Source organism: Xyrauchen texanus, chromosome 7, assembly GCF_025860055.1.
Source record: "Xyrauchen texanus isolate HMW12.3.18 chromosome 7, RBS_HiC_50CHRs, whole genome shotgun sequence".
Classification (NCBI taxonomy): Eukaryota; Metazoa; Chordata; class Actinopteri; order Cypriniformes; family Catostomidae; genus Xyrauchen; species Xyrauchen texanus.
This window is the reverse complement of record NC_068282.1, coordinates 42175977-42200249: the sequence shown is the minus strand read 5'-3', so window position 1 is coordinate 42200249 and position 24273 is coordinate 42175977. Positions and strand designations below refer to the sequence as shown.

Below are 24273 nucleotides of genomic sequence, written 5' to 3'. Positions count from 1 at the left end.
GTCGATGTGTATCTCCCACTTCAGGTCCTGTGAGATGGTACTGCCCAGGAACCTGAATGACTCCACTGCTGCCACAGTGCTGTTTAGAATGGTGAGGGGGGACAATGTTGGGGTGTTCCTCCTAAAGTCCACAATCATCTCCACCGTTTTGAGCGTGTTCAGCTCCAGGTTGTTTTGACTGCACCAGACAGCCAGGCGTTCAACCTCCTTTTTATACGCAGACTCATCATCATCTCGAATGAGGCAGATGACAGTGGTGTCATCTGCAAACTTCAGGAGCTTGACAGAGGGGTCCTTGGTGGTGCAGTCATTGGTGTACAGGGAGAAGAGTAGTGGGGAGAGCACACATCCCTGGGGGGCACCAGTGCTGATGGTACAGGTAGTGGAAAACTTGTTTTTCAGCTTCTCAAAGTAGCTTCTTTTAGCCACTCTGATTTCCCTATTCAGTGTGTTCCTGGCCTGATTATACAAGACTCTATCCCCACCCCTGTAAGCCTCCTCATTGGCATGACGAAGCTGTCTGAGTTTTCCTGTGAACCATGGTTTATCATTGTTGAATGATAAAAATGCCCTAGTAGGGATGCACATATCCTCACAGAAACTGATGTATGATGTAACAGTATCTGTGAGCTCGTCCAGGTCTCAGATACATTAACTAGATACCTAGTTAATGTTCATTTCAACCATCAGAAAGTGGAAAAAAATTTGATCTCAGTCATTTCGACTGTGGCATGATTGTTGGTGCCAGACAGGCTGGTTTGAGTGTTTCTATAACTGCTGATCTCTTGGGATTTTCACGCACAACAGTCTCTTGAGTTCTGCCAAAAACAAAAAAACATCCAGTGAGCAGCAGTTGTGTGGATGGAAATGCCTTATTGATGAGAGAGGTCAAAAGAGAATGGCCAGACTGATTCGAGCTGACAGAAAGTCTACGGTAACTCCGATAACCACTCTGTACAATTGTAGTGAGCAGAATAGCATCTCAAAATGCACAACATGTCGAATTTTGAGACGGATGGGCTACAACAGCAGAAGACCACGTTGGTACATTTAATTGGGACCATAGTGTTCCTAATAAAGTGCTCAATGAGTGTATATCTTACTAGATATACACTCATCTATATACACTCATCTATATACTAGATGTCATAAAATATCGTTATATCGATTATTGATCGGCACATTATTTTATCTATATATTTTTGAGGCATCAATATATTAAAATTAGTCTACATTTAAATTAGAAGCATTAATTATTGTGTTTTCCAATTCACTCAGTTCTGTTTAACATTCTGGTATAGTAGGATTGAGAGACCCCAAGAGGGTAAAATAACATTTTCTGAAGCCAGTCATGGGTAGGAAAGGCACAGGTATCACAATAAGGACGGGCTGATGTGGCGCAGCAGAAGGCAGTCCAAAGTTATGAAGGATTTTGTACTTCTTCAAGAATAAACCAAGTGACGTCGATGACTTTACAGGTTTGTGTATGAAACTGGTGTAACTGCACAAACTGAACGATTAAAAATGCCAACGTTTATTAACAAGTTTCTCTGTATGTAGCTGTCAAACCACAAAACGACATACTTATAACTGAAAATACAATGTGTATGCTATATGAAAGATACATATACACAATATATCATCCAGTGATGACTATAGTAAATATTATTTGTCCTTTAAAAGTGCTATATGTAATATTTTTACTGTACTAAATCAAAAAATTACCAAAATATGTCATTAGAGAATTATGAAAAATGCTAAGTTGAAATACTGGCTTCTCCGATAACAATGCTACAGAGAGAATATTCTACTTTGGAGTTTCCATTCTGGGCCGGAATTTATGTTTAGGCCTGTGTGATCCCACCCACTGTCCACTCACCAATAGTATTTCAACTATTGCCAGATTTGAACAAGTTTGCAGGCAAACAACACTGTGTGCTGCAGCCATGGAAGCCAGCAAACGAACTGTATCAGAGATCCACCCAACCTAAAAAGCCTCACCATCCATCTAAAAACCACCATGACCAGAAGCGTAGTAATAAAAGGATACATTTTGGAGATGCCTTTTGAAGTTGGAGACAGCTTAAAGCTTAGATATCCTTTAAAACGGATGCTGAGTTGGCTAATTTGAGTGTCAACATTCTGGCAATTCACCAATATTCACATTACTAGTCGATCAGTAAGGGATTTTTTCAATGACCGTTTCCTTAAAGTATACCTTTGGTTCCCCCAATCTAGAATATTTTATTATATTCTTGTTTAGTCTTACTATACAAACAGTTCCCCCTTCCATCTCTCACAGACTCACATACACTCATTTTCCTCTTTATATTAAAACCACTGTCAAATATTTTGCTCAACTCCTATGATTTACAAAAGCATACGAGTGACAGGTAGACAACCAGCAATTGAAAGCCTAACAGTGGCATTAGACCAATGTCTTGAACTGCTCATGCTTGTGTGCACTTTGACAAACTTTCCAAATACAAGTGTAGGTTTTTTTTAAAAAACAAAAAAGGTGGTTTGAAATGAGAGAACATGCATCAGTGCTTTCTTTTGTGATTTTTAGGTGGGGGTTATGTGTTCCTTTTCTCACTCTTTCTCTCTTTGATCTCTCTGATCAAGTGTTTCAAAGCTGGAAAGCTGCAAATAATTTATGACCTGTATATGTTCATTCGCCTTGCTTTTTTAATAGATATTGTAATATGAATGATAGAATTTGTGCATATCCTTTATTCATTTAAATTAAAAGTGTTTATTTGTTCTGATGTAACAAATTTTTACTGTCTGTGTACTTTTTAGCATCTACTGCATGTGCTGTATATTCTGTGGACAAATTCTGTTCCATCTTATTCTGTTGTTTGAGGACAAAAACCAAAAGCATATTTTACTCTATTTTAAAAATGTTCTGAATACTCCATAACTATTTAAAAGATTCCGCTCCACTTCACAGTCTTGTCTCAATCATAAACGGCAAAAACAAACCTTTCTTGTATAAAGAAAATTACTCTAAGTGTACAGGTGATTATACAAATGGAAGATTATTCACACTTTCTGTGAGCGAACTTTACCACACAAATCAAGCTGAAATAAGTCTTCCTGCTTAGTCCTCTTTTCTTGGTAGTAATGTACACACAAAGCCACAACTGCACACGTGCAACAATGCGTTTAACTGTGCAGAGGCGAACCTGTGTGAGGGGAGTGTCAGCGGTTGGGAACAGGACCTTAAAAGAACAGAAGAAAGGGGAAAAAAAGAACAGGTTGAATTAATTGTTCATGTTGTTGATAGTCTAAACTTTGTTTTCTACTAACCCACAGTAAGTGAGAAGATACTGACAGGAATTGTTTTACATAACAGATACAGAAAAATAATGGTGTGGTGAGGCTAGTGGTGCTGTAATTACACACTTAATAAACTAATCATTTTGTGCAATAGAGGCGAAGTGGAAACATCAAATTAAAGCAAAGGAACTCCAATTTTACTCACTGCACTGCAGTGTACTAGAGTAACATTGGATAAAAGTGTGTTAAGTGTCTACTTCTCATTTTAAAATATCACAGATCAGCTTTTCCTAAATGTTATCTTAGACACCATACATAGACACCATGTTTAAGAAAATGTAATTACTATCATCAATATTACTGTAGTATTTAATTTAATGAACATAGCAGAAGAAAAAAAGCAAATTAAAAATTCAAGATTTTAATAGGACCCACTTTTTTGGTTGTGCAAAGGTAAGTAATGCTCTTGTTTTTCTTGAAACACAGAACAGGTTGTGGTGACACCCCTTTCCTCTGGACTTGGCTTCAAAGCTAAAAGCTGTGCTTCACTGTTTTACTTCACAGTGCATACAGAGCTCTCATAATAACTGTGAGTGATTCGAAGAGAAGAGAAAGTAATCTGCAACCATGAATTCATTGACTGGTAAGCATTAAAGCCTTAAAATAATCTGCTGGTATCAAGTTGCTTTTACCAAATAGTATAAAAATGTGTAGGATGTGGTCAAATAGGAGAAACTGCTGGATGAATTAGTTAAGTTTTCATAATTTCTTCTTAAAACTTTTAAACATTTATAAATTAAATCAATTATTTAATTCACTGACACACTGTGTCTTTCATTGACAGTTTTTTGTCCTGCTTTGCTGATCTGGTCGTGCCACATAAAGGTAATTACATGGAGTAAAACAAGACAGACTTTACTCACATAAGACACATGCCTTAATTTTACAACCTTTAATTTTAAACTTTAAGATCTTAATTCACCCAAAAAGGTAAATGACATTTTCTCACCTTTTTGCATGTTCAAAAACGTTCTTTTGTCCATGGAACACAAAAGGAGATGTTAGGTAGAATTTTTGTCTCAGTTACCATTCACGTACATTGCATCTTTTGTTCATACATTGCCATAGGGTAAGTAAAGAATCACAGAATTTTCCTTTTTGGGTGAACTATCCCTTTAAAACTTCTGGTGGACAACCCATTTCTCAGAAAATAACAGAAAGAGATTCTCAAACACTTTCAATTTAAGGCAAGCAGAAGGCATTTACAGATTTGAGACTATCCTGTGATGTCACTATTTTCGCTAAGTGACTAATTTATTCCAACCTCTATAAGAGTTTATGTGAAGCTTCTGCTTTACCTTTATTTCAGCAAAGTTGGTCCAATGACACTACTGGATACCAAGCAGAAGAAAAGTTGACAACTGAGTATGAGTATTCCACAGAAGTAGTGGACTACAACGGGCTTGAAATGATGTGTGAAAAAATGGCCAACCGCAAATTTCGTGCCTGGTTCCTACCCACCATCTATACCATAATCTGCCTCCTAGCTCTTATGGGAAATTTTCTGGTCATCCTAACCTACCTTTACTTCAAGAGGCTGAAGACGATGACCGACGTCTACCTGCTCAATCTAGCAATGGCTGACCTACTGTTTGCAATTTCTCTCCCCTTCTGGGCAGCTAGTTTTATGAGCAAGTGGCATCTGGGACAGTATCCATGCAAGGCCATGTTTACCATCTACAAGGTCAGCTTCTTTAGTGGCATGTTCCTGCTCACCTGTATCAGTGTAGATCGGTACTTCTCCATAACGAAGGCTGTCTCTGCTCATCGCTGCCGCTCCAATGCTGTATATTACGGACAGGTGTCTTCTCTGGTTACCTGGGTGATGGCAGTGACCTTCTCTGTACCTGACTTGGTGTTCTCTGAAGTCAACTTCAATGGCACATGTGTAGCAAATGGTAAAGACTATGAAGACTATCATGTTAGAATGCTGGTTAGTCAGATGGTCCTGGGTTTCATACTTCCTGCAATTGTCATGGGGTTCTGTTACATCTGCATAATCAAGACACTCATCCAAGCCAAGAACTTTGAGAGGAATAAAGCCTTCAAGGTAATCATTGCTGTGGTAGCAGTCTTTGTGTTCACCCAACTACCCTACAATGTAGTCATGGGGGTGACCACCCAAGTAACAATGGATTGCCACAATGACAACAGTCGTCTTTACGCTATGGATGTGACGCGGGCTGTGGCCTTCTTGCGCTGCTGTGTGAACCCATTCCTGTATGCCTTCATTGGAATAAAGTTTCGCAATGATCTTCTGAAGCTATTCAAAGACTTGGGCTGCATCAGGAAAAGCCATCTCCTGTACACCCACTGTGGTAAACGAAGATCCTCAGTTGGTCTGGAGACCGAAACCACCACAACATTTTCCCCCTGAATGCTCCTATCCACTTGAGAGATCAGATTCCAAAAACTGTTTTGTCATTCATGTAACTCACTTTAGTAATACAGTGCTAAATCATGTATTAGCTCTATTTAGAGAATACTGCCTGAAGAGGACAAAAATATACTGTTAATTATTTTCTATAGATTGTTAATTGTAACTTATTGTACACAGTTGAGCAAAAACCTGTTCCTGTTTTTAAACAAAGAGCTTTTGACTTGATTTTGATTGCCCTTTTCAAAGAGTAAAATCGCTTATAACTTTGTTATATGATATAGCCTTATTTCGTTACATGCATAATTGCACAGAATTACATTTAATTACTAATTGTTCACAAAGATGTGGTCAATTAACAGTAAATCAATTACCAACATAATCCCATATTATGGTTTAATTATGGCACTTTGAAATATCCTTCCTCTATTCACTTTTCTAAAATGATATACGTAAATCTGAATAAATAATTTTTTTTGAAATATTTGACTCAAGTTGCTTTATAGAAACATTTACCCCCACACTGCCATCCAATGTGTGATATGGACAAAGGCACTCAAATCCTGCGGTCACACCATTGGAGAAGGTACTGTGTATGTGGTTGTGCGGCGTCTCTATTACACTTAAATGCCCTGTGAATAGAAAAGAAAAATACAGATGGATTCATTATCTCATTCATTCATTCAATTTTAAGACATTCACCAGGTTGATCTGCAATTACTTGGTGGTAGCCCACATTGTTTCATATCATTCATATTACTGGTGGAGCTCAGTTTGGTTACCAACATTCTCAGTTCCAGCTAACATGCTCTTTTGTGTTCTGGGATGAATTCACAAAACAGCCCTTTTGAGCAGAAGGGAAAATTGCGCCATGTAAATTCAGTTCAGTAATGAGTTTTGGGCATATTACCTGACCTGCATTATTCCTTGATTAGTGAATCTGGTGCTAAAACTGAAGTATCTGAGAACAGCATTAGCCAACCACTTTAACTCTAGGTTACTTTAGGTTAGGCTATCATCTGCTCTGTACGGAAGCCCTGAACCGCAAGGTGGGGGAAAAAACTGTGAAATTCTTTCTTTTTTTTTAATGTGTCTCAGTTCCTTCCTGATCCTAAGTCTTAAAAACTAATTCTCTCTTCAAAAATGTTTTTTCTCTCTTCAAACATTTTTTTCTCTCTCTTCACAAACATTAGTTTTTCTCTCTTCACAAAAAAAATCTAGATATTTTAAATACCTACGGAGCCCCTAAAGGTACAGAGCCCCTAAAGGGACATGGTGGTGCAAAAATGTTCTCTCACAAATATATTTGCGTTCTCTTGCAAGTAATTTTGGATTTCCCTGTTTGCTGACCTCAAGGACAACGGATTCTTGGACAAATGTCTGCTCCAATTCTTCTGCATGGGACTCATCCAAGTGAGTTCATCTGAAATTATGTTTTGCTGTTTGCGTGTGTGTGGTGAGTGAGTGAGTGAGTGAGTGAGTGAGTGAGTGAGTGAGTGAGTGAGTGAGAGAGAGAGAGAGAGAGAGAGAGAGAGAATTCTGTCCTCATTAACTTCCCATTGTTCCAAAGACATATGACTGTTTTTCTGTGGAACACAAAATTATATATTTAAAGGCAAGGGCGAGTCTAAGCACCCCTAAAAAGGAGCTCAGCACCCCTAAAACTTGGAGTAAGAAATGTTGTTATTCTAAAATTTCTGTTCGTCTTTGACAAGGTTAAATAATGTCCAAAACATACTCCGTAGTTTGTGGTTTAAAATGTATGTGTTAAGGATGAAAATGAAAACACCCCCGCTTAGCAAATGGTGTCATCATCTTCTCTTCTTCTACTTCTCCTCTGTACCTGCACCGCTCAGCACGACCGTCATCCAGCTGAAACACACGCAGAGTGAGAACCCGTTATGTAGTGTTGTGAATCAACTAAGTGGCTCCAAAGCTGTGTCTCACACTTCTTTCCTTTTACCTAGAGTTGTTCCGATTCGAAACCATATCGGTGAGTACTGGAGTCAGTATCCTGAATCACCATGGTACACCTATAATAAGTGTTTATTTTCGGACTATTTTAGTCCAGTGGTCGCCGCCGCTGTGGAGTAGCACAGGACCTGGGTGACTCGGTCCATAGTCATAAACGGAGAGAAGTAGCGCCGGTTACAATGTTCTTCCGCAAGACGCATGCAGTTCTGTTTATTAACTGCTAGAGCATGAAACAAAAACAGCAGCGCGACAAATAAACTGCGTACCTGTGTAGTGCGTACGTGTGTCTTTGTTGGTAAAGTTTATCGTTAATTTGATACTCATTTTAACAATCGGGAGTCATGTAAACATGACATCACGTGCGTCTTTTCTGGTCAGTCGTCATGGAAACATGAAGCCCTGGCGTTTGGACCAGAGTGAAAACAAACATATCACTGTATACCACCAGTATGTGTGAAAACACTCACTGTGGCTTTTTAAATGAATTGTTATTCATTCCTAGATTTATATCTGTTATTTTTCAGTTGTGGCTGACTATCAAACTAGACAATAAAAGAAAGTTTAATGTTTTTCTTTTGCTGTATTTATTCATTCCTCACACACAGAGGATTTAACCTGAACCAGGCTTAACTCCTGAACTCCTAGCATTACTCTCTCTCTCTCTCTCTCTCTCTAATAATAATAATAATAATAATAAAGACATTTAAAATGGCACGCCTCTGTGTGCCTTTTGATCATATCCTTAGAATCTGTAAATGATCTCCATAACATTTTTGTGACATGACAAACTGACCTCAACTCTCCTGCCTACAATATATTTGTGTATGATTGTCAGTGCCAAGGGAAAGAGAGGGAGATGGAGAAGGAGAAAGGGAAAGGGAGAGCATGCAGGAAGAACCAGGTGAGGAAACGACAACAATAAATTGACATATAGTGAATAGTGGCAAGCAAAACAGTAACTACTCATACTCCTATACTAACTTATTGGCATTAAGTAGCCTATATTACATTTACTTTTTGTAACATTATTTTACACCACATTTTTTCATAATAAAGGAGGAGGAAAACAACAGGGAGTGTCCATAAGGGATGAGAGGGAACTGACAAGAAATGAAGAGACAGAGGGAGTGCAACATAGCACTGACGTGCGGTCTGGGTAGGCAAACTAGGCACTGCCTACCCTGCCAAAATTCACAAATAAAATGTTTATTAAATAATAAAACTTGTATTTGTATTTTTACTTTTTATTCTTGTGATTTATATATGCAATATGTGTGTTATTCCAATTGTTTAGGCGTTATGATGACAAATGTAGCAGTTACGCATAATCAACTAAAAACAAATGGTAGAATAAGCAGTGCTTTTACGGTCCATTCATTGCAGGCGACACGCGGAAAACCCATGTTGCGCATGCGCGCTCGATACTGTATTCTTTAACATGTGCGGCAAAAAGCACAAATCTGCTGTGCCTTTTGACGTAAATATGTTATGCCCGTAATCATCTCCGTTACGTATCAGACATGGACCAATTAAAATCGAGATATTCCTGGACATTTGCGTAGCTAACGTCATTACACCACAGCTAGCGTACATGCCTAATCCCGCCAAATTCAAAATCAAAATGACAGCACCGGCCGTAATCACGGAATTAAGAATTTTTTCCAAGCTCGATTTTAATTCCAAATATGAGTTAATTGCAAGAGGGAGGTCTACGCCAGCCTTAGATTGACTAGTACAGCAAAAGGGCACAAAAATTATCCGATCATTTCAAACTGATTGGTATGTAAGAAAAGATTGGCTATGTGGCTGTGCTAACAATCAGCGGCTGTACTGCTATCTCTGCCTGCTTTTTTCAACCAGTCAGACTGTTTGGACTTCAGCGGGATATTGTGATTTGAACAACCTGCCCGCAGCTTTAACCAAGCATGAAAAGTCGTCAGCTCACATCCAGTGTCAAATTACACTGAAAACCTTTGGAAAATCTCGGATCGACCTTGCACCTGACGACCAAAGGAAGCTGTATATAACCTACCACAATGAAAAGGTAAAGGATTGTTGTATTGTATCTTCTGTTATAAAGATGAAGATTGCACATAAAAAAAATAAGCACATAATGTTGTAAAAAATAAACAACTTATGTTCTGTTATATGTTCTGTGTTTTGACTACTGAATTTTGTATAATAATATCTAATGAAGATATAGTAACAAAATCGTATATATTATAACACATATATAAAATACATACATTTCTTGATATGCCGCGCTTGTGCGTAACGTTCACTGTGTGTGTGTGTGTGTGTCTGTGAGAGAGAGAGAGTACACGTCCTGATTTTTTTTATTTTTTTTTATTGACAAATAATTCATCCTGATTTTTACATTTCTTGATATGCCGCTCTTGTGTGTAACGTTCACTGTTATTACGTATTATTAGCTTAAACAATAAATCAGGTAATCTGGCTTTCATAACTCAGTGCCTAGCCTCTTTAAGACATCACCGCACGTCACTGCAACATAGAGACCACCAAGCCAAAGCAGCAGAGACAGAAGAGAGCTGTTCAGATTTAGGGGATAAGGACACTGGTCCTAAACAGTTAAAGCAGTCTCAATACCCTCATACTCAGTTTGGCACACTAAAAAGAGCCCTTCAAGAACCATTTTTTGTAAATAATTTACAGAAGATGAATTACATTTTGTTGTCCAAGTACCTGTTACTTAGTTCAATGACAATAAAGTTGAATCTAATCGAACCAATCTGATGACTGTTGATACAAAAGGAGGCAGGGACGGACTGGGGCTAAAAAACAGCCCTGGACTTTCTCCCAAATAGGCCCATCATCCGGCCATTCGCCACTAGCCGCGCAACAGACACTAGCCAGGATGTCCTGATAATATGCCACAATACTGTATCAGACAAGGTATTCACAGCAAGTAACATCTCAAAACCAATGATGATAATAATTGGGGTTGTTTATTAATGAAGCCTCAGCCTTCAAATAAAAACAAAAAATGTACAATACCATCACATCTGCATTGAAAATGTCTCTCTAAATGTATTGTATTGTTTGTTTAGTACCTACGTATGTGAAATGAAATTATATGTCTGAAACCTAAAACCTAAAAGAAACATTATGTGGTTGAAAACACTGAAAACTAAGTTGTGATATGACAGCGCTGAGCTGCGTCCGTCTCTGGCTCAGCGCCAGCCAACGCCGAAAGCACATTTAATATTAGCAGCTAATCACGGTGCACTGACCGTTCTAATCACACTGGTGTGTGTGTGTGTGTGTGTGTGTGTGTGTGTGTGTGTGTGTGTGTGTGTGTGTGTGTGTGTGTGTGTGTGTGTGTGTGTGTGTGTGTGTGTGATGACGTGCGTCGAAAGGGTTAATTTCGTCCTGGCTGCAGCTCATGTACAAAACTGTACATTTTTCTAAACTGACCTGCTTCCATTACAAATCTGACTGCGGCCGGGGACGAATCACAAACTGGCTAGTAGGCCGACTCTTCTTCCTCAGTTTTTTTTTTTACACGTTGCATATAAGTGATCGTATTAGTGTCCCTACTGTTGGCTGTTCATATTGCTTTATTATACTTTTTTTTGTGCCGACGGACGGCCCTCGGTTGGACGGCCGTTCTGGACTTTTCCCGAACGCACAGATTGTCAGTCCGTCCCTGAAAGGAGGCATATGGAGTTAACGGTCAGGAAAACCAGCTGAGTGAAGAAGGTTTTGTGTTTGTTACAGGGGGCTGTCTGTGTGAACTCTCACAATTAAGCTGGTGCTCTGAAAAGGCCTTAAAAAAAAAAAAAAGAAGAAAAAAATCTGGATTTTGGAGTTAGTTGAACCAATGTTAAAATGATAAAGTTATTTTTCAATAGACATATTTTTTTGTGTGAAAGAGGGTGGGTGGTGGCAGTGGGGCTCATTGGGTGCTCAGCACCCCTAAAGCTCTGACCCTAGAATCGCCCCTGTTTAAAGGAGAATTTAACATCTTTTTTGTACAAGATGTCTGGATGTTTGTATCAATGAGGCATTGAGAAATGACGACATTGCCTGAAATGACGACTGCCTGAACTCTACCTCACCAGAGACTTCCTCACCTCAGCTGACACTGAAAGTGTTCAATTGTGCAAGAATGAATGCACTTTCCGACGCCCCATACCTTGTTATCCAGATGTAGATGAACTGTGCAACGTTATAATTTCTGAGTCTCAGCTGAACCCTCCAAGAGCCACTAGAGCGCACCCTTTCAAAAAACCGAGAACCATTTGAGCACACTGCAGCGCAGTTCTGCATATGAGCAGATGTTGCCACCCGTCTGCAAACATAGCAGCATTTCAAGGGACAGGAAACAGTGGTGAAATGGGGTGGAGGTGGGGAATAATATGGGAAGGACACAGTGGCCTCTAAAACAGCAAGGGGAGATTCCTGAAATACTAGTAGTACAATTTATGATACAAATTGTTGTCAGATTTCATTGCTTATTTGATTTGTTTTCTTTGATCATAATCTTTACCAACTGTTTTGGAGATTTTGGTCCTTTCCTCAATCAAGTAGATAGGAGCTGAACTTTTATGCCATTTGAATCTATAAAAAATAGCTGCCCTGGAGCATTCCAAAGATGGCCGACAGTGGACTAACTTACCTTGAAAGGGAAAAGATTGTTCTGGTATAGTATCTGTTAGATTTAAGGATATTAACTTTTGTGTAGGCTTATTAAAATAAAGCACTGTGTATGTGATTATAGTATTTGTGTAATATGTATGAGCAGGGCCGGCCCAGGCTAGATTGGCGCCCACATGACACTGTTAAATGATTACTGCTAGAGTAACATTCGCATACAGGTGTGAGGGACTTCAGCATTTCACAAATAACACAAAGAACAAACATATTCCTCTCTTGCTTGGTTTTACTCTCATGTCCCCTCTATGTGCGAATGATGCGAAGATCTACTGGGAAATTACTAAAGTTCCTCACTGAAAATGTTTGCTTGCAGATTTGGCACTAAACATCACATGCAGCCTCACGAAATCACACTTTTTTTTTGCATAATATTGCATTATTGAGCACTAAGTATTTTTATTTAATTTTTTCCGAAGAGGAGCGAAAGCGCGTGCACTCCCATACATGGTAGCCAGATTGCATAAATTATGTATGACATAAGGTGAAATATTTCCAATTTGTGCAAGTATAAATCTCTGATTGGGGTGTTGCATTTATTTACTGGCAACACTGAGCATAATAAACGCTTGTGGATGCGCGATAGGTCACAAAGCCAGATAAATGAAAGAGCTAATAAAAAACATTCATGATAAATTGACCAGCAGGCAGTAGTTTGCCCTGGTCTGCAATTGAGGGTGATCTAAGTTTCTTTTGAGGGTGCTTAGCATGAATGCTTTAGACTACTGTCCTAATCATGGTCTCTTTTAAAAGAAGACACAGGAGTTTTTTGGTGAAGTGAAAGCAAACAGCAATATAACTGAAATTAAAACATTATAGAAGCTTAAGCTTATTTGAAAGAAAATACACTGCACTTAACTTGCACTAGACTTAAATAAAATAAAATCCTGCTCCTCTTCTTTGTGCTGCTTCCTGCCTTGTTCCCCTGATAAATTGGTTATTTTTTCACTCCAATTGTACACATATGATATGGATCCGATTTTAAAATAATCACGTAGCGCTAGTGATCAATATATGGGCAGAGGGGTGCACAGTGTTCACGATAGGACACACTTCCGGAAAAAAAAAACTCATGCAGCACCTCTCTGTCTTTTTGCGCCTTAAGCAACCACCTATGTCCCCTATACCATGGGCCGGCCCTGTATATGAGACAACAACAACAAACAAAAATGTTCTTGCATGTCATGGCTCGCTGGACTTCTAATAGGTGAACTACATTATAATTGCAATGCTTAATCTACTGACATCTGGGAAATAATTAAAAGGTCTTTATTTGCATTATTTAAAAAAAATAACGATGATTGGAATCAGAAAGCTAGACAAATTCAATGTACCGCATGTATTTGCCTGATTGGACTTTTAAAACCCAGCAATGTGAATCGAGCTCTCAAAGCAAACATACATCCACGTATTTACTCCTCAGTATCTCTGAAACGATAGATCCTATCAGTTGAAAAATTATAAACTGATTGACTCTACACATTTAGAATGTGGGCTACATGAAACATTGTGTAAGAGAGAGTAAAAAAAAAATGTTTCAATAAATTCAAAACTTATTTTGTTATTCCCTTATGCACACAAATTCATTAAAGCAGTCTATACACTGCATAAGCTGCATGCACAGCAGCACATACAGTTGGAGTCAGAAGTATACATACACCTTAGCCAAATACATTTAAACTTAGTTTTTCACAATTCCTGACATTTAATTTTAGAAAACATTCACTGTCTTTGGTCAGTTAGGATCACTACTTTATTTTAAGAATGTGAAATGTCAGAATAATAGTAGAGAGAATGATTTATTTCAGCTTTTATTTCTTTCATCACATTCCCAGTGGATCAGAAGTTTACATACACTTTGTTAGTATTTGATAGTGTAACAGGAGCCAGCTGGTACATGATAGCTGTGCGGTAAGTGTAAACCTCACCCCCTGGCCTCAAGAGACACATTTGCGACTGACGCTAGGGGCCTTTAGGGGGGGTACTGCACTGTTACAGGGTGTACACCCTATTTTTTATTATAGTTTCCCTCCACCTGTCCCCTCCCAGATACAGGAAGGTGGGGATGACCTGTGGCTCAGTGGTTGAGGCTCAGGGTTACTGACCAGAAGGTCAGGGGTTCAAGCCCCAGCACCACCAAGATGTCCAGGTTGCTCTGGGGGGATTGTCCCTGTAATAAGTGCACTGTAAGTCACTTTGGATAAAAGTGTCTGCCAAATGCATAAATGTAAATGACCTCCTGGCAGATGACGCTTTGTCCCCATGTGGACTTGCAAACCGTAGTCTGGCTTTTTTATGGTGGTTTTGGAGCTGTGGCTTCTTACTTGCTGAGCAGCCTTTTAGGTTATGTCGATATAGGACTCGTTTTACAGTGGATATACATAGATACTTGTCTACCTGTTTTCTCAAGCATCTTTGCTGTTGTTCTGGGATTGATTTGCGCTCTCAGGAGACAGAATGCATCTCATTCCTGAGCGGTATGATGGCTGCATGGTCCCATGGTGTTTATACTTAAATACCATTGTTTGTACAGATGAACATAGTACCTTGAGGCATTTGAAAATTGCTCCTAAGGATGAGACTTGTGGAGGTCTACAATGGTTTTCTGAGGTCTTGGCTGATTTCTTTTGATTTTCCTATGATGTCAAGCAAAGAGACAATGAGTTTGAAGATAGGTCTTAAAATACATCCACAGTACACCTCTTCTCAGAAGCTAATTGGCTAATTGCCTAAAGTAGAATGCTCAAAGTAGATATCCTAAACGACTTGCCAAAACTATAGTTTGCTAATATGAAATATGTGGAATCATTAAAAAAAATGCTGAATGACTTCAACATAAGTGTATGTATATTTCTGACATCAACAGTAGGTTAATGTTAGCATTTTTGTTCAACCTTTTATCTTTTCTCCTGTGTTTTGGTTAGTGAGGGAGGTAAGGAAGTTAATGTTGTTTATTTGCACTTTATCTTTGTTAGGTAAGGTAGTTTGACTCCCCAACAAATATTTAAGTTGTGTTTGTAATTTTCGCCTTTGCCACCTCCTGAGCCAGTATATTTTAGTAGGGCTCCTATGAGATATTGCATCTCTACAAATAAATCTGACATAAAACACAGAGCTTAAAGCTGAAATAAATAAATTCTGCTAAACTAGTGCCACCCAATTAAACTACAAAAAAATTAAAAAAAATTCAAAACAGCTTTTTGAATACTTGCTGTTGGTCAAACAAAGAGAGGTTCTAAACCAGGGGTTCTCAACCTTTTGCAAGCTGGGCCACCCCAAAGCTGGTTCATTGCAGTTGGGACCCCAGTGCCCCCCGCCCCGCCCCGCCCCGCCCCATGCTTTATTGTTGTTATTATTATTATTATTATTATTATTATAATTGGCAGTAGCACCAGACTTCTAATGTGAGCTTGCAGGCATTATTATTATTTTTATGAGTAGTAGGCCTATCATCATTACTAGGCTATTGCTATATAATTATATGAGGTTACATGCTTTATTGTTGTTATTATTATTATTATTATTATTATTATTATCATCAGTAGGCCTATTATCATTACTAGGCTATTGCTATAATTGGGAATTGGCACCAGACCTCTGATATTAATTTATGCTTTATTATTGTTATTATTACTAGGCCTAATAGTAGGCATCATCTGCATTTTTACAGAAGCTTGCTGGTAGGTGATGTTAATGTGAGACCTGAGCCTGCTTTGCCTTGCAAAGATCCTCAATTCTTGGCTCAATGTTTGATAAACATAGCCTCAAATCATCCTCGATTTGTGCACGATTGCGGTATTTCGTTTTGAGTGCAGTCATTTTTGAGAATCCTGCCTCACACAAATATGTCGACGCGAAAGGAAGGAGAATCTTCAAGGCGACGTCACAGAATTCAGGGTATTCCTGCATCAATGCTGCCCAGAATGACGAAAGAGGGCAGGAGCTAAAGAGTTCCTTCAGTCTACTGTCACTCATCAGCTCAATAAGCTGTTCCTGCATATCAATTGATAGCTCGTTTGCTGTGCACACAAACGGATCTCGAACCCACGCAAAAGAGCGATAATCCTCTTTAAAGTACGTCGCAAATTGTTTTCTCATTGCTGACAGGTGCTCAGACGCTGATTGAAATAGGGAGGAGAAATCGTGTGATGTGGCTGCATCAGTGATAAAGTCTGCAAGGCTGGGGAACATGTCGCAGTTCCCTCGACTGATGCGGCCATGCCAGAGGTCTAGTTTTTGTGTGAAGGCGTGCAATTTGTCTGCAAGGAGCAAAATATGAGTTTCGCGGCCTTGCAAAGACAGGTTGAGGCCATTCAAGCGGTCAAACATATCGACCAAATAGGACAGAGACGCAAGCCACATAGTGTCATCCAGATGCTTCGCCAGATCTGATTTGATTTCTGTCAAAAACCACTTCACCTCCTCTCGCAGCTCATACAACCGCTGTAACACCCGCCCCCTGGAGAGCCAGCGAACTTCAGTGTGCACAAGCAGCTGTTCGTGCCCTGACCCCATCTCCTGGCAGAGGACCCCAAACAAGCGAGAGTTTAGCGGCCGTGATTTGATGAGATTTATTATTTTCATGGATTGGTTCAGCACGGAGTCAAAGAGAACCGGCATTTTTTTTGCAGCTAGTGCTTCGCATGGACCATGCAATGTGTCCATTTCACAAGTGGAGCTACTTGCTGAACGCGAGCAGCTAGGCCACGCTCACGCCCCGTCATTGCCTGCGCACCATCCATGCATAGGTCAACGCATCGGTCCCAAGCCAAACCATTTTCACGGATAAAAATATCAAGGACATTGAAAATGGCTTCTCCTGTAGTGTGCGACTGAAGAGGCCGGCAAAACAGGACATCCTCCTCAATCGCCTTGTCCCGCAGATACCTGACATAGGTGAGGAGCTGTGCCTGCCCAGCAATATCAGTGGATTCGTCCAGCTGCAGAGCGTAGTAATGACTCTTTTTTACGAACTCTATCAGTTGCTCTCTGATATCATTGGACATGTCTACAATTCTCCTAGCGACTGTGTCATTGGACAGTGGTACTGCACCGAGTTTGGCTGCTGCAATATCGCCTATCATTATTCTGCACATGTCTTGCGCTGCCGGCAAAATGAGAGTCTCGGCGATTGTATGCGGTTTACCCAGTTTACCGATCCTTTTGCCCACTACATACGATGCCTTCAAACACTGTTTAGACACAGTGCTGTGCACTGAAATGGTTGCCTGTTGCTGATGGAGGCCATCAAGCTTTCTTTTAAAATATTCAGCTGGTTTATTTTTAATGCCAGCATGCTTTTTTCGAGGTGCCTTTTTAATTTGCAGGGCTTTATACTGTCGTTTGCCAGCACCTCGGCACACACGACACACTGAGGTCTCAGATCAGCCATGACTGTAAACCCAAATTGCAGGTATGCTTCATCGTACCTTCGAAGCTTTTTTGCAGCTGGTGGTGCGTCAGTTGGCTTGTTGGTCCTCACAAGAAATTTCTCCATTTTGATGTGTTTTCAATAAAGTTTAGGCAATATGTAACTGTGTGTGTGGTGTATGTTGAGAGACGTATCAGGGGCTAATCAGTCGGGACTTAGGCACAATCTTTAATTAAACGAACAAAATAATTATTTTGCAGACAATTCAGATTTTATTTTAATACTTAACGATTGTAGTCCTCGTCAGTGCGTGTGTGTGTGTGTGTGTGTGTGTGTGTGTGTGTGTGTCTTAGTCGTGTGGGTAGTTTTAGCTAAGTGTAGCTACTGCCTAGCAGTTAAAAAAAATACTGGCTAGGGCTGAGATTTGATCTAATCTTAAAAAGAATGTTTGTGGGTTTAGTCTTTAAAAAGAATGTTGGGGTTTTGTAGTAAAGGCCTATGTAAATCGAGATTGATAAGACTAGCGAGAGCTGGCACAAGCGAACTTGGCAAGAGACTAGACTAGAGTGAATGGAAAGCTATGTCGTGAGTCAATTTAAATGCAGTGATTTATTTTTGTGTGAGAGTGAGTGAACATTTACATTTATACCCTGCTCTGTAAGCCAGGGCGGGAACGGCGGCGGCCATGCGCATGCGCGATTCATTTGCAGCCTGGACACGGAGGGGTGTGTGTCTCCTCTCTGCTCTGACTGCTGCGCGAGGCTACTGAGAGACTGACCGCCTGTGAGTGCTTTTGGACGGGAGAGGGGCTCACGACAGCACCCGCTGTTCGTTGAGCACAGTAGGCCTAACTGCAGAGTGATTCGTGCTTTCGAGTCTCCAAACACCACAAAAGTCTCCAAAAACACCAGTAAAAGTCGCTGGATTTGTCGCTTTTGACAAAAAGATATTGCTGTTACAACAATGTATTGTTATTTATTTAGCATAACGCATCTCACAGCAATACTCAATCGTGTTTTGAATGATTCAGTGTTGTGAACGAATCGGTTGAGTCAAAGATTCAATGACCCATTCACAAACATCTGTCTCATTCTTGATGAATCGGCCGTTTGAACGAATCGTTTGAATGAACGACTCAATGACTCACTTAATGAAACCGCTTATGCTTATCACCTGCATTGCGCTCACTATCGACAAACCAATCAAATTTGTTCAAAACTTTTTTTTTTTAAATCAGTCCAAACACATTTTAATTTTTATTCAGGAGTTATGTATATACAAAACTATAACTTTTTATGACAGTAGTTTAGTGATAAAAAAAATGTGCCCAAAAAAACATTTTTCAAGTTTTTTTTCCCTTCCATCGTAGCCTACTCGCGCCCCACCGGTTGAGAACCACTGTTCTAAACGATTGCTCAAAAAAAAAAATTTATAGTGCCAGTTTTTTAAGAAAACTGACTTGAAAGCCTTACTTATAGTTGTCTCTGCATATTGAACTGGGATAGAATAAAGTACTTTTATACAGACAAAGTTACATACTTCAGCTTTAATTCTGCAGTGTAAAGACACATTAGGTTTGCAAAACAACATTGTGACATGTAACGATGTCTAATAATCTAATCATCTATATAAAGTATGCTTAGCCTAGTGTTCTATAGTGTTTCTGCTCAAGGCAGGACTAAGCTACCTGTTACATTGGGGTTGTATAATGGAATATGGGAATTGTAAGAAACAGATTCAATAAAGAAAGACGTACTGAATTTTACAGGCATTCCTTAAGGGTCATTTGTAATGTTTAGTTTTGTTTACATTTTCATGGTAGACCCTATTTTAAAAGAATATTCTGGGTTCAATACAAATTAAAACTCAATTGACAGCATTTCTGGCATAATGCTGATTGCCACAAAAATACATTTCGACTCGTCCCTCCTTTTCTTAAAAAAAAAGCAAAAATCTGGGTTACAGTGGGACACTTACAATGGAAATAAATGGGGCCAATCTGTAAACATTAAAAAACTCACTGTTTCAAAAGTATAGCAACAAGACATAAACAATATGTTACCATAAACTCGCTTACTAACCTTTTCTATGTAAAGTTATATCCAATTTTACAACTTTGTTGCCATGACGATGTAATATCAGCAAACCCTAAAATGACTCAAAATTACAATTTAAACAAATTTACAGCTTTTCATTTGTTTTAAAGAAAAGAAGGTACAGATCTAAATTATTTTATGTGGTAATTAACATTATGCCACAAATGCTGTTGATTGAGCTTAACTTGTTTTGAACCTGGAATATTCCTTTTATGAAATGTTCCAGGTTCAGTACAAGATAAGATAAATCGACGACAATTGTGGCATAATGACCACAAAAAATTATTTTGACTCGTTCCTCCTTTTCTTTAAAAAAAAAGCAAAAATGTAGGTAACAGTGAGGTCCTTACAATGGAAGCGAATGGGGACAATAAAAGTGAATGTGGCCCATTTTTGGAGGGTTTAAACATGGAAATGTGAAGCTTTTAATTTTATAAAAAGCACTTCCATAAATTCTTCTGTTAAAACTTGTATATTACTTGAGCTGTAAAATTTTTTACATTTTCATTTTTATAGTCATTTTAGGTTTTAAGGTTTGTTGACATTACATTGTCATGGTAACAAAGATGTAAAATCGGATATAAATGTACACAGAAAATTTGTATGGATATATATAGGATAGGATATATAGGAGTATAGGATTTTATCACACTAAAATTATGTTTACACACATATCCTTTATGTCTTGTGGTTATACTTTTGAAAAAGTGAGTATTTTAACGCTAAAAAAAATTGGTCCCCATTCACTTTCATTGTAAGTGCCTCACTGGAAGCTCGATTTTTGCTTATTTTTAAAGAAAATGAGGAAGGAGTCGAATTGTATTGTTGTTGTTGTTGTTGTTGTTTTGTAGTAATCAACAACATTATGCCACAAATGTGTTAAATGCCTTTCATAGCATTTCTCCTGAAAAATAACTTATGACTCACTGTATCAGCACCGGTCATTTTCAAAATCACTTGTCTTTCAGCCATAATGTATGAACAACCTATTAGGCAACAGTGTTCTACATCTGACAACCTGTAATTTGTCATTCTTGTCAGTCAGGGTAAATCTCTCATTTATTACTCACTGTCGATTTCTGTTGTTGACGGGGAAACACCAAATAACTTGAACATTTTGTCCTTTGAACACCTCTCAAGTTCAAACATGATACTGCGTCACATACAGTACGGCAATGTAATGAAACTCCTGTTACACTGTCAGAACCTCGTGATAAAACGTCAATGTAATTTTATACAGCTGCTCAGTAGAGGCACCTTATGGCATGGTTTGGTAATGCGTGGATCTGAGGCTTGCGTAACTTTACATTACTATGCAAGTCAGCAAAGTTCATTAATCTTGATATTTCAAGGTTCCCACAAACTTTGACTAATGCATTTCTGACTTTTCCATTCGTTCGTGGTCAATTTTAAAACTTAATTTAAAGACATTTCACTCATAAAGAGCCATTTTATTTAGTTGAGCATAAATAGGAAACAAAAGTGACTTTGTATGAATTTATTAGGCAACTTTGAATTGGTTAATTTTAGTAAAAACATTTGCAAGACTGAAAAATGAAAATCTTCATTTTAAAATTCCCTGATATTTCCAGGTTTTCCAGTAAAATCCTGGAAAATGTAAGTTTACAAAAATAAGGTACAACTTTTTTATCTTCGTGGTTTACCATTTATCTATACGCTGCACATTTATGCTACATTTACAGGTAGTATGTCGAAACTCCGCTTTATCTAAACCGATTATCTCCAAAGCTCTGTTATCCCTATCAACTCCACGAATCGTTCTTCAGGGTACCCGCTGCACGTCGCGTCACCACCGTGAGCAGATTCGTCGAAATGAAGCACGTGACGGCGCAGCGCATGGTAGTGACGTCACACACTAGAGCCCTCTCACGCCTCTAAAATGATGTGACCTTCCTCTCGCGCCCTATTAGCGAATCGGTCCGTCAACTGGCACGAGAGGAGTACCGCAATACTCGAGGTAAGGAGCCCTCTAACACGGCCTGAAAAGTACCGTTGAGCAAATCACGCTATTTTAAAAACTGTTGTCGTGTTAACTATCAGAGCAGTGACATTTTAGACGAAATTAAGCAGTTCTAATGAAGAATGGCGTAAGATTGCGTAAGCTCGCCGGTTTTCTTCAAGAACAATTCTGTGTCAGGCAAAGACTCCAAGGGGTTTTATGGTTTTCTCAGTATTCTAGGAATTACAAAAAGACACGTTTTTTGATAACTGGACAGTAATAAGCGCTAAGTTATTCGTGGGAATGACAATATTAGAGTAAGAGAGGCTAAGCAGATGTGTGCTAACTGCAAGCTTCCGCTCGAGCGAGCAACGTGGATCTCAGACCCGGTTATACCTTTAAATGTGGACTTTCATTAATATATTGATTATTTGTGAATCCCTCGTTAAGGTAACTACGAATTTTGTCGCAAAAATTCTTGTCCGGTTTATCCTCTTAGCTAGCTTGATTTCTGGCGAGACACCCGGCTTCAATCTGTAATTAAGGCTGCTTCTAATTAAGTCCATTTAAGTTTATCCAGGGACGAATAACATGATAATCCGATGGTTACAGTTGGAAAGTGGACAGTGAAGCCAATCACGGTCTTGGTAGAATTGAAAGCCAGAGATTAGAAACCGAAAGTCTCTGCGTAAGCATTAAATGTCCCGTGATGGTGCACTGATCATATAAAAAAGGAATAAAACTTTACAGTTTGATTTGGTAATTTATGACTTAAAGCTTATAAATTACACATATAAAGTGTGAAGGACAGATGCTCCATTCCCCTTGAATGACCTTCTGTTATTCAGTTCTCAATACCTGTAAATAACCTTTCTGACTTTAATACCTCTTTTACTTCTAGGTAAATATGGGTGACGTTGATAAGGGAAAGAAAGTTTTCGTCCAGAAGTGCGCCCAGTGCCACACAGTTGAGAACGGAGGCAAGCACAAAGTAGGGCCAAATCTGTGGGGTCTGTTTGGCCGCAAGACTGGTCAGGCTCCTGGTTTCTCCTACACAGATGCCAATAAGAGCAAAGGTAATGCTGTTTATTAAAGAATTATAGGATTCATCAAGGAGATGGTTTGACTTTACATAACTCTTATGATATCTCACTTTCGCAGGCATCGTTTGGGGTGAAGATACATTGATGGAATATTTGGAAAACCCCAAGAAGTACATTCCAGGCACAAAGATGATCTTCGCTGGCATCAAGAAGAAGGGCGAGAGAGCAGACCTTATTGCATACTTAAAGGCATCCACATCATAATGCTGATGGAAAGGGGAAAATATTTAAATGTAATGTTAGTAATTTGGGTTTGCAATCTCTGTAACTATATCTATTCAAAACGGTGTGACAGATCAAGTGGCCAGGACTATTCCTTCTGGGTATAACACATGGGATGCTCATAATGCCTATCCATTTCTGCTGTGAGGATTTCCATTTCTTTTTCTGTCCAAAAATGTAGAATCGAGTCAAGTTACTGCAGGTTCCCAGTGTTTCCACTGAGGGAATTTAAAAAAAATGTGCCCCCCTGGCTACACAGGAGCTGTTGTACATTAAATTATTAAACTGTACTAAACCATGTATGTGTTTGGATTGCAATGAGTGACTAAGAAAGCAGCATGCGTATTGGTGACTATTCAATTTTACTAAATAGATTTGAACTGTCAAATAAAATAGAAAACCGTACTTTTTGTCTCGTATATTCTTTCAGCATTTTATGTTCTAATCAAATGCACTGGCAAGCTGATATTTATATATCTGCAGTTTAAACTGATTGAATACCAAATCTTCTGAGTTTCTGACCCATATGTGGAAGTGAGAGTCAACTGGTGAATGGCTCACCCAAAAATGGGAATTGTGTTTTGTTTTACAACCTCATGTTCCAAATCCATATGACTAAAGGAGATATAAGCAGAGAATATTAGCCTCCGTCATTATTCACTTTCATTATTTATGAAAATTATGCAATGAAAGCGAATGGTAACTTGATAGGCTAACATACTGCCAAATGGCTTAATTTGTGTTCCGTGGAAGGAAAGGGAAAAAGTAAGAGATTTGGACCAACATGTGTTTCCCAACAAGGAGAATAGCATCAACTTGTTAATTGAGGGTACATGTGACCTGAGTCCTGAAGTCATGGAACAAAATCTTTTTTCTTTTTTTTTAATCATGCTCTTGAAAATGTTATAGAAAACGTAGTTTTTGGCAAGCCCTAGATTTGACTTAACCTTGAAAAAACACTCCAGTGCAAATAGCAAGCTGCATAAAATAGGAAAACGAGACATGAAGAAATATTAAGTCAATATAATCTTTGATTGAACCTCACTAAAAGAAGATTTGTAGAGTACAAAGAGCAAAGACACAGAGGTCTGAATTCCTCTCAGAGTGCACCACTCACAGCTGATCAGATCCTGTATACACCAACCCTGACA

At 38.9% G+C, this 24273-nt stretch overlaps 2 protein-coding genes across 2 annotated transcripts; both read left to right on the top strand.

The window, feature by feature from the left end:
* The first annotated feature begins 3852 nt into the window (after positions 1-3852).
* LOC127646748 (C-C chemokine receptor type 7-like) lies at positions 3853-6167 on the top strand. Its single transcript, XM_052130607.1, has 3 exons — positions 3853-3925; positions 4127-4167; positions 4652-6167. The coding sequence occupies exons 1-3, from the start codon at positions 3910-3912 to the stop codon at positions 5717-5719; spliced, it is 1125 nt and encodes a 374-aa protein (XP_051986567.1). The 5' UTR covers positions 3853-3909; the 3' UTR covers positions 5720-6167.
* Positions 6168-21700: 15533 nt separating this feature from the next.
* Positions 21701-23527, top strand: LOC127646696 (cytochrome c-like). The gene is made up of 3 exons (XM_052130514.1): positions 21701-21815; positions 22699-22873; positions 22959-23527. Exons 2-3 carry the CDS (start codon positions 22705-22707, stop codon positions 23102-23104), a joined length of 315 nt encoding a protein of 104 aa, XP_051986474.1. The 5' UTR covers positions 21701-21815; positions 22699-22704; the 3' UTR covers positions 23105-23527.
* Positions 23528-24273: the final 746 nt, after the last annotated feature.

Bases quoted from the DNA above. Each gene is read 5' to 3' on its own strand.
- LOC127646696 (XM_052130514.1), top strand. From the start codon at position 22,705: ATGGGTGACGTTGATAAGGGAAAGAAAGTTTTCGTCCAGAAGTGCGCC. The intron at 22,874-22,958 runs GTAATGCTGTTT...TCACTTTCGCAG, and splicing joins AGATGCCAATAAGAGCAAAG to GCATCGTTTGGGGTGAAGAT.
- LOC127646748 (XM_052130607.1), top strand. The intron at 4,168-4,651 runs GTAATTACATGG...CCTTTATTTCAG, and splicing joins TCTGGTCGTGCCACATAAAG to CAAAGTTGGTCCAATGACAC.